The sequence below is a fragment of the Strongylocentrotus purpuratus genome, unplaced genomic scaffold, assembly GCF_000002235.5.
Source record: "Strongylocentrotus purpuratus isolate Spur 01 unplaced genomic scaffold, Spur_5.0 spur5_scaffold_21, whole genome shotgun sequence".
Classification (NCBI taxonomy): domain Eukaryota; kingdom Metazoa; phylum Echinodermata; class Echinoidea; order Camarodonta; family Strongylocentrotidae; genus Strongylocentrotus; species Strongylocentrotus purpuratus.
Window position 1 is genome coordinate 23,357,636 of NW_022145607.1, and position 16,116 is coordinate 23,373,751.

Here is a 16,116-nt window from a genome sequence, read left to right on the forward strand (position 1 = left end):
ATAAAGAATAAGTAAATGCAGTTGTATGACACATGCTCCTGAAACAATCGCGCCACAGTTATTCTTTCGCTGATTGAATTTCTAACTTCAGCTCTAGAACCTACACTATACCTAGCCCTAATTCTAAATGTAGTCCTAAAAACTCAACTGCAACTGTTACCCTAAGCTTTTAGTTTTATGAAATATTAAAAACATAGAGCAATGGATCAATTTTGTAATGTAATCAAATTTTAATGCATAATCTTTGTTAAATGCAATGTTACAAATTACTTCATTCACCTGTTATGATTGATTGTATTTCAATGGTCAGAATGCGAATTGCATACTTTAATTTAGCTAGGCAGGACAAATATTATGGCTTGTCCTACCTAAGAATACATATTGTATGCAATTTGCATTCTGACTATTGAAGTACAATCATTCAAAACAGGTGAATTAAATAATTTGTAACAGGCACTTTAATAACACATATTATGCATTAAATTTGATTACATTACAAAAAAGATCTATTTTTGCTACAGCATATATTGGATCATGCTAATTGTAACTAAGTAACATTTAAGTTGATAAAAACAAAACCAGAATCAAGCAACACGTATATAATCCTCATCTAAAGACCACAAATGAAATTCTGAAATGGATGGGAACCAGTTCCCCTAATCATTACGATGGCTCTTGAAGAAATTCTCTCCTCTCCTATTTTCAAAAGTAAAATTAGCTATTGATAAAGATAACTGTTATAAAAATGTACAACCTATAATGCCTGGAAGAAATGGTTTGTTACAAAAGCACCCTATATACTGTACACCTCCAATGCGCCCCAAAACGGCAATTAACATGAAGAATGACAATTAGAATCAATTGATAATCGTTAATATGAACATTTCAGCTATTGTTCAATTATGCTGTTTAAATCATACCTTGCTAATATAATACCCGATTCTTCACAATTTTTTAAAATGAGAATTGAAATGAGTAGGACAATATGGGAGATAAAGCCCCAATCTAAATACAATGAAATTCAATAAAATCTCCACAACTACTACTAACTGAGGACTACCGGAGAATCATGTCACAAAACAGCCACCAGTACAAGTTAGCCCACATCCCTTTGAAACATGTGTTAATTAATAACACTGGTTTCAATTGGAGGCCGGCGAACTCATACTTACGACGGCACATGAAATGCTGCCACGGTTCCTTCCGCATCACACAAACAAGTACGAGTACTAGATATTTTAAACATCGCCATCATTATAATCGTCATTATCATCACCATCACCATCAAACATCTAATGTAATGGATGGGACTGAGGACTATGTCATGACAAGAGTCACCATGTTCAAAGTTAAAAGTGTACCTTTTTTCTTCATGTCTTGTACTGATGATTAGTAAGAGCGACACAAGGAGATAAAAAGACAAGCTAAAATCTTCTATACAATTCATTCCAATGTTTAAATCTACCCCAGGCACATTCAATTTTTTTTTTATTTGACAATTTATCATATTATCAGTATTTTCGTGGTAGGCCTACACGATACATCATGGATATCATTTCAAAAATAAATAGCATTTATATTGCATTAAATATTAACCTTCCAGAGCAAAAATTAGAAGTTTCAGAAGCCAATATTAAGAATACAGTGTATTTTACATGCTTTTATACACATGTTTGCAGAAAATACAATCAAAATACAAGGTGGATAATAGAAGTTTAAAGGCAGAAAATAATCTTTCTTCCAGAATAGGAATGGTAGGCATTATGATATAGTAAATTCTAGTCATGAATATCAATCATCCATATATATATATATATATGTACAGTTAACAACTACATGTACATTATTCATACCCTTACCAAGTTTTGTGTGTAAAATTGATTTATCCTGATTGATATTACTTGAGAATATGACATATCAAAGGTTATATCTAAAAGTATTCAAGGAAAGCCCTAATTCAACTAAATTTACAACCAATTCCAGAGTTCATAATATTTGACTTACCTGACACCCTTTATAGAGGATAAATTGAAGAGCCATTCACTGATTTCCTACACAACAAAAACATGAAGAGAAAAAAGAATGACAGCATAAAAGTAAGAAAGCAATATTGCATACGTTGGGGATCTAGTTCCTCATGCCAAATGGCATGTTTCTACGGGATTCCAAAAAGCATTCAGTTCCGGAATAAGTTTCGGCCCGATTCACATCTGTTTTGTTTGCATGACTACTTTGCATTTGATGACTAAAATTAGAATAAAAGAACCTTTAAATATCCTTAAACTGGCAAAATGTTGAGAGGATAACAATCACTGTTTTTTAACAAAATTGGCAAATTTCATATTTTCAACATAGTTCTCAACCATGCAGGAGTGTCATGGCCGAGTGATTTAAGGCGCTTGACGTGAGATGCGAAGGTCAAGGGTTGGAATCCTGACATATCACTAATATCCTTTGGCAAGATATTAACCTGCACTTGCTACTCTCCACCCAGGTGTTAAATGGGTACCCGGTATAGGATGCAACCGTCATTGTTGGTCAAACAGTTTTTGAGCGTCAAATAACGCCTTGCTGGAATGCTCCCCAGGGAGTGGAGATTGTTGTCAATTTGAAGAAAAGATGATCACTCTAGCCTTTATAACATTCCTGTCCTGAAAGGGTTATACAGTGAAACCTGTATATAAAGACCGCCCAAGGGAGACAAGAAAAGTGGTCTTCATAGGCAGGTGGTCTTTATGTACAGGTGCCTATAGTACATGTTTCAATGAGAAATCATTTTCAAGGGTAACAAAAAATGTGGTCTTTGTAGACAGGTGATCACTAAAGCAGGTTTGACTGTATAATTAATTATATAAAACTTACCCTGCTGTTTTTCTCCAGGCCTACATGCCAGAGTCGAATAGATCTCTCCTGTGTCTCATCCCCTTCACTGATAGTGATGTAACTGGGCTTGTAGATCTTACTGGGCTCTAGGACCAGGACCTGATTTGAGATCAAATGGTTTCAAAGGTTACAGGGAATTCCGCTGAGTCTTGTGATTGATCTTACTAGGCTTTAGGACTAGGACCCTATCATATGCCAAATGTAGTTGTGCAGCTTCTCAGTCTGAGAATTGATTTTACTAGGTTCCAGGACTACCGGTAGGTCCTAATTAGAGACCAAATTCAACAGTTTAAAGCGGATTACAGGTCTTGCATAGATTTTATTAGGCTCCAAGACTAGGAGATGATAAGAGACCAAATATTTTTCAAAGGTTTTGAAGAAAACCAAATAGTTTTACAATCCATATTGCTGGGATCCAGAATGAGGATTTGATCACTGAAGTTCAAATATGTAAAGGGTAGCACTATGGTATTTAAAAAGATCTTGATGGGCTTTAGGAATAAAAACCTGAATTCAAGCCATGTATTTTCATCACAAGATAAAGTGAAAACCTTGAATACAGCTTTAGGAAAGAGTTTACTGGGTGACCAGGAAAATATGTACATATAAACATAAATCAATTGTTTTCCAAAGGTTTTAGTGGATTCTCCATGATCTTTAGACTTGATCTTTTTCTGCTGTAGGACTGAGACCTAATGATAAAGACAAATGTGGGTGAAAACCACAACAGTTTTCTGTTTGTGGCCAGAAGGGCATTAACTCCATTCTGGCTTTATGAAAAGGGACGATACGTGATTTTATAAGGTTCTATCTACACATAAACAACATGAAGGCCTTTTTGCCTCAATTTTGAATATGTCCCATCACTGATGCAGCAAATACAATGATATAAAACATGCACCAGGGGAGTGTTTCACAAAGATGAAGATCGACTTTAAGTTGGACTGAATAACTATGGTAGGCCGTTCATGCCACTGTTTGCTCTCACCATATACTGGCATTGGTCTCTCAAAGGAAGTACAAATCATGGTCACTAATCTACAGAATTTACATATTTTGATAATTCATTATTGAAAGAAAAAATATTATCTAAAGATCATAATGGTGAGAGCAACCAGTGGCATGAATGGCCTGCCATTGTTAAGTCCAACTTTAAGTCGATCTTAGTCTTTGTGAAACACTCCCCAGCAAATATATTCACACAGAGAATAGAAAAGAAAACAGTCACTTACAGGAAAGCGAAGGTCTGTTGTGGACTCTTTGGTGGCCTCTACAAAGAAATCTAGCCAGAAGTTAAAGAGTTGTTGATCAATGGTTGGTTCCTCATCAGAGGTCGGTCTTACCCGACATATCATCTGAATGTTGCCCAATGTGGACTTCAGATACCTGGTGAAATTAAATACATTACACTTTAGTTTATTTTAGGCCAGTTCAGTTTACCGGTATTTCATTTCAATAAATTTTATTTTCCTTTCTTATCCTTTTGCTACATTCTATTTAGCTTTGTCAAATTCACTTCCCAGTCAACTATGGTACTAGACAAATCTCTAAAAAGCTCAAGACAAACACAAGATATGTAAGCCATTTTGATTCAGACTTTTCGTTATCATCTCATAAAATCTTTGAGCCAAATTCAACCACAGGCATTAACTTTACAATAGTTACACGAAACCGACAAAACTTCCTGTTCACTAGATGCTAAATCCTGCCCCAAAATTTACATATTGTACATTTTTGGGGTCCAGAATTGTAATTTTGAAATCATAAAGTGAAAACATGCTTGTGTAATGTACAGTTTCAAACAAAAGAATAGTTTTCTCCAATTTAAAAAAGACAGTCAGGAGAAATTACAAATTGTCACTTGAAATTGCATTCATCATGAATGTTTCCAACCAAAAACAGAAACAGGTTCATGAATGATCATGTCTATTCCATTGAAGATATGTCATGCCCATGCCCTATTCCACAATGACACAAAAGATTCTAGCTCAAAATTTGACTCATGAAAGTTCAGTCATGATCAAGGACTCTGATGATTTTGAAGTTGGTGGTAGGGAAAACATCTACCCAGTACTTATGTATGGTAGTGAAACATGGACTTTAGCCTCTGATACTAAAAAGCGTTTGGAAAGTTGCAAAATGTGGTTTTTAAGAATTATGAAAATCCCTTGGACTGACAAAGTAAGTACCAGTAATGAGGAAGTTCTTAGAAGAGCTGGAGTGCAAAGGAAAATGATACGTCATGTGAGATGTTGATTAGCAGTTGAAGTTCATGGGTCACACTACAGGTAAAGAAGGCCTAGAGAATCTTGCTTTGACAGGGAAAATTGTGGGAAGGAGGGGTATGGGAAGAAGGAGGATACTTTGGATAGACAGTCTGCAGAAATTGGTAGAAGAGAGAGAGGAGTGAAAGAGCTGGGAGTGGTGCTAATAGAGAAGGCTTGGAGCTGAGGGTTGTGGAACAGCATGATCACCAAAGTCAATCGATATGGCACTTAGAGAGAGAGAGGGGGTAGGGGAAGGAACTTACCAGATGGGTGGCTTGAGTTTGAACATGCATTCGGCTGCTTGGGATGCCTTAGAGAAGTCTCCTGCCAGGACGCTGATCTCAAAGAACGTGGCTACATCCCAGTAGTCTTCCAGCGATACCAGACTCCCCTTCTTACCAAGCAAGTTGTTCAGGGTCATACCTGCAGCAAGGGGAAAAAAAACACCACAGGTATATTTGTAATTACCTGAATGTACAATCTTTTACATGTAAGGCGCTATAAAGGAATTGTGTGTCATTATTGTTGTTTGTGATTAATTATTTTCATGGATCAGGCATAAATGTTCATTTCTATTCTGCCCTATCTCTATTTCCTTCTTTCATAAGTGCATGGGGACTCTCTTTGTGTTGGTGATATGCGCTATACAAGTAACGTTCATCATTATTATTATTATTATCATTATCCAGTTGTAAGCCCAGCCAAGATAACTTGGGCTGGATTCTATGGGAAATGCATGTTACACCTAAATCAAATTGTACCCAACGATCATAACCTACTATTACTTGCTGAGCAAATTGTATCACAAGTTATATTTTGTGAAATATGTCTTCATATATTGTGCTATTTATCATTCTTTATCATGAAACAAACATTATTTCATGATGCCTAATTTACAATTCATGAACCCAATCTGAAGATGAAGAACGACTACTTTATACTTGCCCAAATACAAAAGATTCAAACATTTTGGCTGTTTAAAACACCTACGGCACTGTTAAAAAGGGTAAAGGGTGGTTGTTTTCAATTTATTCAGATTATATAACAGGATTATCATGATAATTTCTCACTGGAGTTTACAAGCATGGTTATGAGGATACGGTATTGGTATTTAGAATAAAGCCAGTATACAAGAGCTCAAGTACTATTACAAATAAAAACCGAAAAATGTCAGTGATTCTGTAGTTAGCGAGAAAAAAGTACTTTCCCAAGGATACACAAAGAGCTCATGATGATAGCATGTTTAGAAAAACATTAAAAGACTTTTGTTCAACATACCAATTTTTTGAAGCTCTGCACATTTTGTGAACTCTTTACCAGCCAGCACAAGAAGGGTCGCTAGATTGATGCCTGCATACTCGTTGGGCTGCACCTCAAAACCCTTTCTGTACCTACATGAGAAAAACATATTCTTTAAAATGATTTCATTCACTAAGAAGGATAACATCAAACACTGAATGATAATATATTGCAGAATGGCCTTTTATTTTTACACTAAAAGAGCAGGAAAAAATTATAATTGAACAAAAAAGAGAACATAAACTGATGAATATATAATTGTACAAGGAAATTAAGAAGCAAATAAACTGCAGAATATATGATTGTACAATTCACTGAAGGGCTCTGAAATTTGAATTTGACTGAATTTGACTGATTTTGGAAAGTAGTTACCATACATTACAGAAAGCCTATTTTGGCCAAAAATCGAAATCATCTCATCTCAAACTTCAAATAGTATTACAAACGAACGAACGACAGTTAAACCATACATACCAGTATATAGCATTATCTCTGCTTTCAAAGTCTAAGTAATTGGATTCGGTGTAGATATCCTTGTAGATTCGCCCACAGAGACAGAACATATCCGGCACCTGGTTATCATCACTCTCTAGGGCCTGCAAATATCATGAAAATTATGATATAACAGGTTCAACGGAATGTGGAGTAAAAGGAAAGGTTTAGAAGTCAAATTGAATACAGATATATCTCAAATATTATGTTAAAGGCATCGTTTAACAATGTTAAATCTGAGATGAAAGGCCCTACATGTTATCACTGTCTGTGATGTGGTGTAATATTGAAGCCCTAAATAAACTGTGCTTCAAATTGATCATGAAGTGCCTCAAAAAGTAAAAATCTTTGAGTGACCGGTTTTACCATACTCATTTTCCCCAATAGACTGTAGTGTTATAAGAACCGTTAGGAAAACGAAAAATCAAATTTTTATTTCCAATCATAAATATCTTGATAATCAGACAGGGGATCGGCTTGTAAAAGTCATGGGATTCCTGAGTGACCTAAAGGTTTTTAATTATGATTGTAGCATGAGCTTAATCCAGGATTTGTTTCAGATTCTGAGGCAATGTTATGGAGTCACTTTAATGGAAGAAACCACTGGTAAAGAGTTCTATTCTGAGATATCCTACCTCAAACCAAAGAAATTCCAAAGCTCCTGCTTTTATATTTAAAAACGGTGGAGGTTTGATCTAAGCAATAATATTGTAACATCCAGATTCTGATCAAGACATTTTTGTGTCTACAAGCTAGTGATCGTCTGTAATCTGTACCAGTGAAATAATTAGTACTGGTGAATCACTTGATGAATAGCTTTAAGTCATGAAATTGTAAAGTGTTTACATCTCCCTTAATGATCTTAACAATAACGTTATATTTCTATTTCTAACTCGCCACTTTATTTACTTAAGGTGATTTCTGTCATTAAAGCCAAAACATGATACTAGTTATTTGTGTAAACGATTGTCTAATTTTAATAATAATAATAACGTAAAAACAAACAAATACATGTACACAAACTAGGTGAACACACCCTAAATTAAGCCACAAACCTGGCTTTCACTGTGTTCACCATTTTCCAATTATCCACCTATGTTTTTATGTAGTCTGTACCTTGTTTCTAATTGAATGCTATACTTATTTTATTTTTTATCTTTTTAATCGTTTGATTGAAATGTCATAGTTTTATGTTTTTATTGCCCATTGACTGTTTTTTACACATTGTTTATAATTGATGTTGGAATTTGGAAATAAATGATTTGAATTGAATTGAATTAAATTGAATAATACCCATGCCCTCTTTATTTCACAACACAGAATGAAATTCATATGGACTATGCATTAGCTTGACCTAAACTCCAATTTGGCTTGTTTTTCTATTCATCCTACCTTTGTGATGACAGTAACGGCTTTTTCTCTGTCCCCTGGCTTTTTCCGTCTGTGAAAAAAAAAAATTGATGTTGTTGTTTGGTATTATCTGCGTTTCATTCTTTTTTAGAATATTTACGCGTTTTACTTTTTTTTTTACTATTTGTAAATTCATACTCTTCTAAAATCATAGTGTTTTTTTTTGTTGATAATATAATCTCAGATCCACTGGTCCATGAAAACCCCTCACCACAATTGGCACCTTCCTGCCAGACTGGCGAGGTACATTGCGCAATCTTCTCGGCCATCATTGGCCTAGGCAACTCTGGTGCCGGTGAGAGGATTCTGGGGTAGATCTTCAGAGTCTCTTGTTTGGTTGAATAGTCAACAAACTGTTTTCTATACATCGATCACACTTATTGATGGAAAAGTACTCATTGTACAAGCACAATGCATGCCCCAGCAACTATAACATCAAGGATCCTTCGCAGACCATGTTACAAACTCTTTTAAATCAGTTTTTCTTTCATCAGTTCGTCTTATTACAAACAAACAAATTACAAATTAACATTCATAAAAAACAATTAGGTTAGAATATCAGCCTATATTACATTGCAAGAAAATGACATTGGATTTAAAGCTTGAAAATGGCCAAGTGGAACTAGTCCCCTTTGCTTAGTGTGGTTTGGAGGCTAGATATAAATAGTCATTATGTGGATATACAAATACAATATATCAATCTGAAAACAGATAGGTACAAGTAAAAAATGATTTAAAAACAGAATTAACAGTTTACACATATAGAAACAAGTAACCGTAAACATAAGAATATCTATGGATGGTGGATGTGAGAAATAAGCAAAAGGTGTTACTGTTCTTCTGATAAACGATCACAGGGTAAATACAAATTGGGATAGTATCTATACTTGAAATCCATACCTGTTTAGAGCGAATGCGTAAAGATGTAAAATGGCGGGTTTGTCGGTCACATGATCGTTCTTCAGCTGCTTGATGGCCTCAACCAGAGACACCATGGAATTATAATCCTGTAGAAATTGAAAGAAATGTCATATGGTTTCTTTAAATAGCATATATAATAATATATAATGTATTCATGCTGTACAATCAGAGCTGCCAACCTTGTGCAACCAAAAAAAGGAACAATGATGCCCCAAAAAAGGAATTCATTAAAACGAAACTAACAACCATACGCGACACACTTCCAATGAAGAAATGTCCATTCCTCATGCTGTTACTTCCATATTAGGCCCTTAATTTTATTTACAAGTGGGTAGTTTTTGTTGTTGTTTTTTGGTATTATTGGCGTTTCATTCTTTTTGAGAATATTTTTCTTTTCAAGTATGTTTTAACCTCACTTTTCTATTGAAGTCGTGTTTCAAATTTTAGGGCATTTAGTTGATGTATGGTTTGTGCAAAAAAATAAATACAAAAATAAAAAATAATAATAATAATTTATAACAAAAAATATTTTGTGAAGAGAAAACATACCATCATAATTTTGAGAAAAAACGACAGAATTATTACAGGACAAATGTAATGTTTGGTAGCTCAGTACCTCATACATTTACAATGTATATTCTCAGCAATTTCATTTCATTGTTCATGATGAAAGAAAAGAAATGAAGTACTAATTTCCCCAGCAACATCTTATCAAATGCATGAAAATATCATACTTTTAAAGGTAAAGACCAGTTTTGGAAACGCCCCCCAAAAAAATGAAATGTAAGCTCTCATTACCAACCATGTGAAAGAATATGTTTGGACTAATACATGATGATAAAAAATTTGCCGGGAAACCGCCTACTAATTCATATATTTGGTAAATTTGTTTCTCTCATGGTTTGTGAGAGATATAGGGTAGTCCCATATACATCTTTCTGTGTATAGTGCTTGTAACTTTACGAAGAATGGGCCAAATTTCTTATCATTTTGATGATTCCAGAACCTTGCAGATGCTAGATGCTAGATGATCAACCTTTTCTGATCGATTCCACAATGTTTCTTTCATAATGCAATCGCTTGACCATAACTGGTCTTTACCTTTAAGGTATCCATAGTAAAGAGGAAGAATACATCTGTGACATGAATAACAGCATATCATAAGAACATAATCCAACTTCTGGTAATTGATGGGAAAATCTCTGCTTCGTTATTTTAAATAAGAAACACACTTTATTATACAGACCTGGATTTCTCTGTAAGAAAGTAGGAACTGATGGACAATGTCTCCACTCAGTAGCAGCTGCTCATCCATCCGGGCTTTCAGATTACCAAGCTCCTATTGAGTAATCATACAAAGAGAAATGCATATCAAAGGTACTCTTTTAACATTAGACATTGTTATGAAAAGTAGTGTATTTTATTTTTGTGATTTTAGGATGTAAAAAAAAAAGAAGTAAAATGATGATAATAATAATAGTACTACCACAATAACACTTCCACTACCACTACCACTTCCACTAGCACTACTACCACTACTACTAATACTACTACTAATAATAATCATAATAATAATAATAATAATAATAATAATCATTCAAATACTACTACTACTGCTACTGCTACTACTTCTACTACTACTACTAACTACTACTACTACTACTACTACTACTACTACTACTAATACTACTACTAATACTGCTTCTACCGCTACTACTACTACTACTAATAATAAGTCATCATAGAACTTATAAATAACTTTTTTAATTGGCATTCTTGTGCCTACTGATTTAACAAAAATCAAATACCAGCTATGATAATCAGGCTGAAACAGTCATATAGTTAACGATTTGAAACCAAATTGTTATAATAAAGCCCGCACAGGACTCAAAACTTAAATCTTTAGCCTAATAGTGTGCCTTTAAAAACTCCTGCCCATCAAATACAATTCTGTTCTAGACACTATGAACGTGACTGACAAAGAAAGCGGACAAAATATACAGTTCCTCAAGTAGACAAAGGAACATTCCTTCACTGCTATTATGTAAAAAGGTGAATATGCATGTGACACCTGTTCTACACATTTTTACATAATAGCAGTGAAGGGATGTTCCTTTGTCTACCTGAGGAACTGTAATTTTGTCCGCTTTCTTTGTCAGTTATGTTCATAGTGAGACCATACCTTGGCAAGTGTCTCTCCTTTGAGTTTAATCCTTGCTTTACGGATGTCATTCAACAAAACCTCTGTTGCATTGCTCCTGATAAAGATAAATTTAAAATCAAAGGTGATACATAAATATTGGATACTTGGACTTTTTCAAACACTAGGTATTGCCTTTATTATTGCATTTACAGTAAACATGTACCCTCAAACTAGAAAAAGGCAAGAGCTTATTAAAACGTGAGTTATCTATTATGAATTTTAAATGTAATCTAAATAAGTATATGGAATCAAGAGCCATTGATGAGTAATCCTGTCCCCTTTAAATATTTCATATGTATTTTTAGTGTATGTTGTATTTGTTTTGTATATATTTATGTTATCATTATTATGTTATATTATGTTGTACATGTACATGTTTTTATGTACGCACGGCCCTACGGAAGAACAGTCCGTGGGCTGAGGTAGGCCTCCATGCTTAAATAAATAAATAAAATTAAATGAAGTCCACTGTACATGTGTTACCAAATATAACTGAATTGTATCATGGAAATGTGAACTAAGTCATGTAGATTGACATTATAAAATATCATTTTGTTTGATGTCTTGTCTGATTCAAGCTCTAGAAGGGCTATCAGCTTAATAGTCATTTGATACACTGAAATCTTACATATGATCAATAACGTAGTAACAAAAATTGAGTGTCTGTTCAATATGCCTACATAATGAATATAATTAATGTTTAGGCCTTTCATTTTCATGCAGAATATAATGCACACAGATACCTGGCTTTTTGAAAACTTAAACGTTATAAAACAAACTAGAAGTTAGAACATGTTGGTGCCCCAACCACAAGTTTGTATTCAAACTTCTTTAGGAGCTCCTAACTGCATGTTTTTATATTATGGTTGAAATGAATGGAATTGAATTGAATGTTAACATAAGCACATACATGTACACACAAACATAAGCACATACAGCTATCAAAACTGACCTATTGCTAATGTGGACCTCTTCGATGGTTTCCCTGAGCCTGTCCGTGAGGAGCGGGCAGAGAGCGCTGTCCTCTTCGCAGAGCTGTCCAGCCTTGAAAACGCATGCCATGTCACACACGTAGCACTGGCTCTTGGAGTCCATTTTGTACGGGATAAATATGTAGCCTGATCCATGGCAGGATTGCTGGTGGGATGGAAAGTCAAACGTGACATAGTCAAATGGGCGTTCCGTTCTTTGCTCTGGGGAAATCTGCTCCCGGCCTTATTTCTTCAAAAATTTAGGGTTAGAGTTAGGGTTACGATTGGGTTTTAGGTTAGGTGTAGGGATAGGTTAGGAATTGTGTTTTGTCTAGGGTTGAAGTTGGATAATTGGTTAGAGTAGGGAAATTATTACGGAGCAATTGTCGCATGAGCATGTGTTGTAGAACCAGTCACACATGACTAAACAAAGGCTCTGGTAGAGTAATGTTTTCATCACTGGAAGGTCCCAGGTCTATTACAGAGTCCCTTGAATAGGACCTTAAAGCCCTACGTTCCCCTGGTTGCTAATGTACAAACTCTGATTTCTCAGCAGTGAGGTAAAATAAATCATCAATTAATCAAATCAATTTTTGAAACCTTCAGAGTCAGACAACAGCAAGAAAACTGCATTACAAAGATCTGAAGTCATTTTATACACAATCTGAGTTCTGTACTTGCACACAATGAAATACAGTGAAACCAGTAAGAATGGTCAAGGGCAAGATGAAAAGTGGTCTCAATAGACAGGTGGTACATGTAACTAAAGCAGGTTTGATTACATACTGTACATACACAAAGTAAATTTATTACAATGAACCACAAAAATATGATTTGTAGAAGGAACAGAACATAATTTCCACAAAATGTTGATAAAATATAATAAAATTTAACCATAAAGAATTACAAAGTAATTTGTAGCTACGCTTGTTACACTGAAAAGTATATATGTGTTTGTTATCAAACAAACTACGTAGTAAATTTTTGTGAGACTACATTTTTGAAAATGAGATAGGATAACAGTTTTAGAAAATACATTTAATCGAAGGCCTACTTTTTCTGATCTAAATTAAATGCATTCAAATCAATATCCTGTTGTATGGATTGAATTCTAATAATCCCTTCTAAATCCTTTCAAACTTACCATGAGAGACGAAGTCCCTTCAGGATCGACTGAATCATTGTAGAGGACCACGTTCTTCTCCTTCCCGAAGCTCTCCCTCACCCCCATGTGATAGAACAGCGTCCGCTGCTGCACGATGACAGAGACGTCAACGACCACGATGTCGGCCGCGTAGAACCGGTCAAGGACCTTGGTCTCCCCAAAGTCCAGCCGGTCAAAGTTGACCTTGATGAGGGTGACATTGTTGACCAGACGGCAGGCATTGTTCAGAGCGTCTTCAGCCAATTTGGTGTCGCTGCTTGTCGCACTGAAGACGCAGGCAATGCGAAGCTGGCTGGTCCCAAGTGTCGACATACTGCGGTCTGGCTTTGTTCTACAAGTATAGAAATGAATATGATGGTTGTTGTTCATCCAAAGGATGTACATTAACAATCATTAAGCATATAAAACTATATCAACTATTTCTATCAAACATTTTTATCCTCACTTTAAATATCAAAATGTGCACACAGGTCTACCAGTACTTGTACTGTTCGGACACTAATTGAACATACATTGTATCGACGGCAGCAGGATTAGACAAAAACATAAATAAAAAAGAGGTACTAAATTGGACAGGAATTTTGCTTAGGCAAATAGGTTTTCTCTGATCCACGTGTTAAGTACCAGATAAGGCACTGCAGGCAATTACCGTAGATGTTTGTGCTACAAAACACTGCTACAGAGTCTTTTAGGGTGTCACTGTGACATCATTTACATGTACCATACATTGTAGAGGAAGTGCTAATTGATGTGTACATGACTTTGAAAGATGTTAACTATATGGTGCCACTTTGAACAGCATAAATAATGTAGACAGACCACATACTGAATATTGGTACTGAAAAATGAGGGATAAATAGCTTGGAAAGGATTCAAGATCATTATGGAATTTTGAATTTATACGGCCTCCCGTTCAAACTGTACAAGGCTATGTTGAAATCAAAGAAATTGCCAAGGGGTGAGTTTGCTCATCATCATCATCATTAATCGGAGGCAGCATTTTCCTCTAATGAGAGGTTACTAACTTTCATGCCATGACACTCCCTCCTTCCACATCTTCTTGCCTTAAGCATCCTCTTCATTTGGACCAGCCTTACTGCCTTCTTCCTTCACCATATCTCTCTATGAAATTTTCGGTTTTCCTTTCCCTCTTATGCCATCCTATTCCGGATCCCATGCTCTTTTCACACGTTCGTCATCTACCCTTCTCAACACATGACCCATCCATCTTGATTCCCAATACACTTTTCTTTACATGCCATACATCTTTTGTACATAATAATGGATCTTTCTGTTTTGCGCAAGTTACCTTCTCCTACTGTCTTATCATTCCAAGTTTCTGAACTAACATGTATATACAGTACATGTACATGTACCATTACTGTTCTAACACAAGCCTTATACATGTAGATCTTGCCCCGCATCGTAAACATCTACCAGCAAGGAATGAGGCCAGCTCATCTAATTCATCCACCCCAATCTGCATTTTCTTGCTACTGCAATCTCACATCCACCATCACTGACGATTGCGTCCCCCAGATAAATAAACCCATCCAACCTCTAAACATCTCCCACAGCTCACACTCACAGACATCAATTAGATCTAGATCTAGTCTATGTTTTAATGTTACTTTTTAATTCTGTGTGATTCCAGTGCTTTGTTTTTCCAGAGGCTCAGAGTGATTTGTGGAGTTCTGCACCAGTGCATGTTCTTAAAAATGTTACAGAAAATGCCTAGACTCTTTTACAACTTCTTTCCAAAGAAGACAAGCAAGAATTTTCCAAGATGATCATGTCATTATTTATAAACAAATTTAATTCATTTGTTGGCAAAAAAATATGAAACAATGTTAATGAGCTATTCCAATTCATTAATAGTGATTACACATTATAGAACGGCCAGAGGACAAATTATTTTGATATTTAGAATAATAACCAACATGATACATAACAAAAAATGGGAATTTTCATAGGTGAAATATTCCCACACATTTTTCAGCACATGGGACTGAACTAAACATTCTCCTTGCAAATCCCATATTAATTGTTAAATTTCAAATCATTAACTGAATATCATACGTATTTTCTTCGCATTGGCTGATCAGAAAAATTTTATGAATACAAAAATTACACTTACAGTTGTTTTTGTTCCTCCTTCATCGAGGGTATCTTGAAAACATGACGATGCGTACAGATTCCAGGCTGATGAACCGCTGCATTGCATTACAATATTGCATAATACATACACAATGCATGCACTGTACTATACTGTGTACAAACATTCTAAAAACTTATGGGCAGCGTGAGCTGATGAGGGGTGTGGTACTGTGCAGTGGCGGATCCAGGGGGGGGGGGGGGGGCCCGGGGGCCCGGGCCCCCCCCCCTTGAGAAAAAATCATGTAAAATCACGTGATTTTTACCTTTTTGGGGGGTTGGGCCCCCCCCCCCCCTGGCGCTCAAGGGGGGGGGGGGGGGGGGGGGGGGGGGGTGCAAATTGAAATTTTT

The 16,116-nt window shown here is 35.6% G+C and overlaps 1 protein-coding gene across 4 annotated transcripts in view; it reads right to left on the reverse strand.

Annotated features, from left to right (window-relative positions):
- The window catches only part of LOC592507 (mitogen-activated protein kinase kinase kinase 5), a 38,559-nt gene extending 22,682 nt beyond the window's left edge, over positions 1-15,877 (reverse strand). For all 4 annotated transcript variants that reach the window (XM_030995403.1, XM_030995402.1, XM_030995400.1 and 1 more), the window contains exons 1-13: positions 15,749-15,877; positions 13,591-13,942; positions 12,428-12,612; positions 11,455-11,530; positions 10,519-10,611; positions 9,252-9,358; positions 8,334-8,382; positions 6,924-7,045; positions 6,429-6,541; positions 5,414-5,573; positions 4,116-4,269; positions 2,863-2,982; positions 2,005-2,051 (exon numbers count right to left, since the gene is read on the reverse strand). In XM_030995403.1, the coding sequence (XP_030851263.1) occupies positions 2,005-2,051; positions 2,863-2,982; positions 4,116-4,269; positions 5,414-5,573; positions 6,429-6,541; positions 6,924-7,045; positions 8,334-8,382; positions 9,252-9,358; positions 10,519-10,611; positions 11,455-11,530; positions 12,428-12,612; positions 13,591-13,942; positions 15,749-15,771 (1,601 nt within the window). In that variant the 5' untranslated portion in view covers positions 15,772-15,877. The remainder of the gene's footprint in view (positions 1-2,004; positions 2,052-2,862; positions 2,983-4,115; positions 4,270-5,413; positions 5,574-6,428; positions 6,542-6,923; positions 7,046-8,333; positions 8,383-9,251; positions 9,359-10,518; positions 10,612-11,454; positions 11,531-12,427; positions 12,613-13,590; positions 13,943-15,748) is intronic.
- Positions 15,878-16,116: the final 239 nt, after the last annotated feature.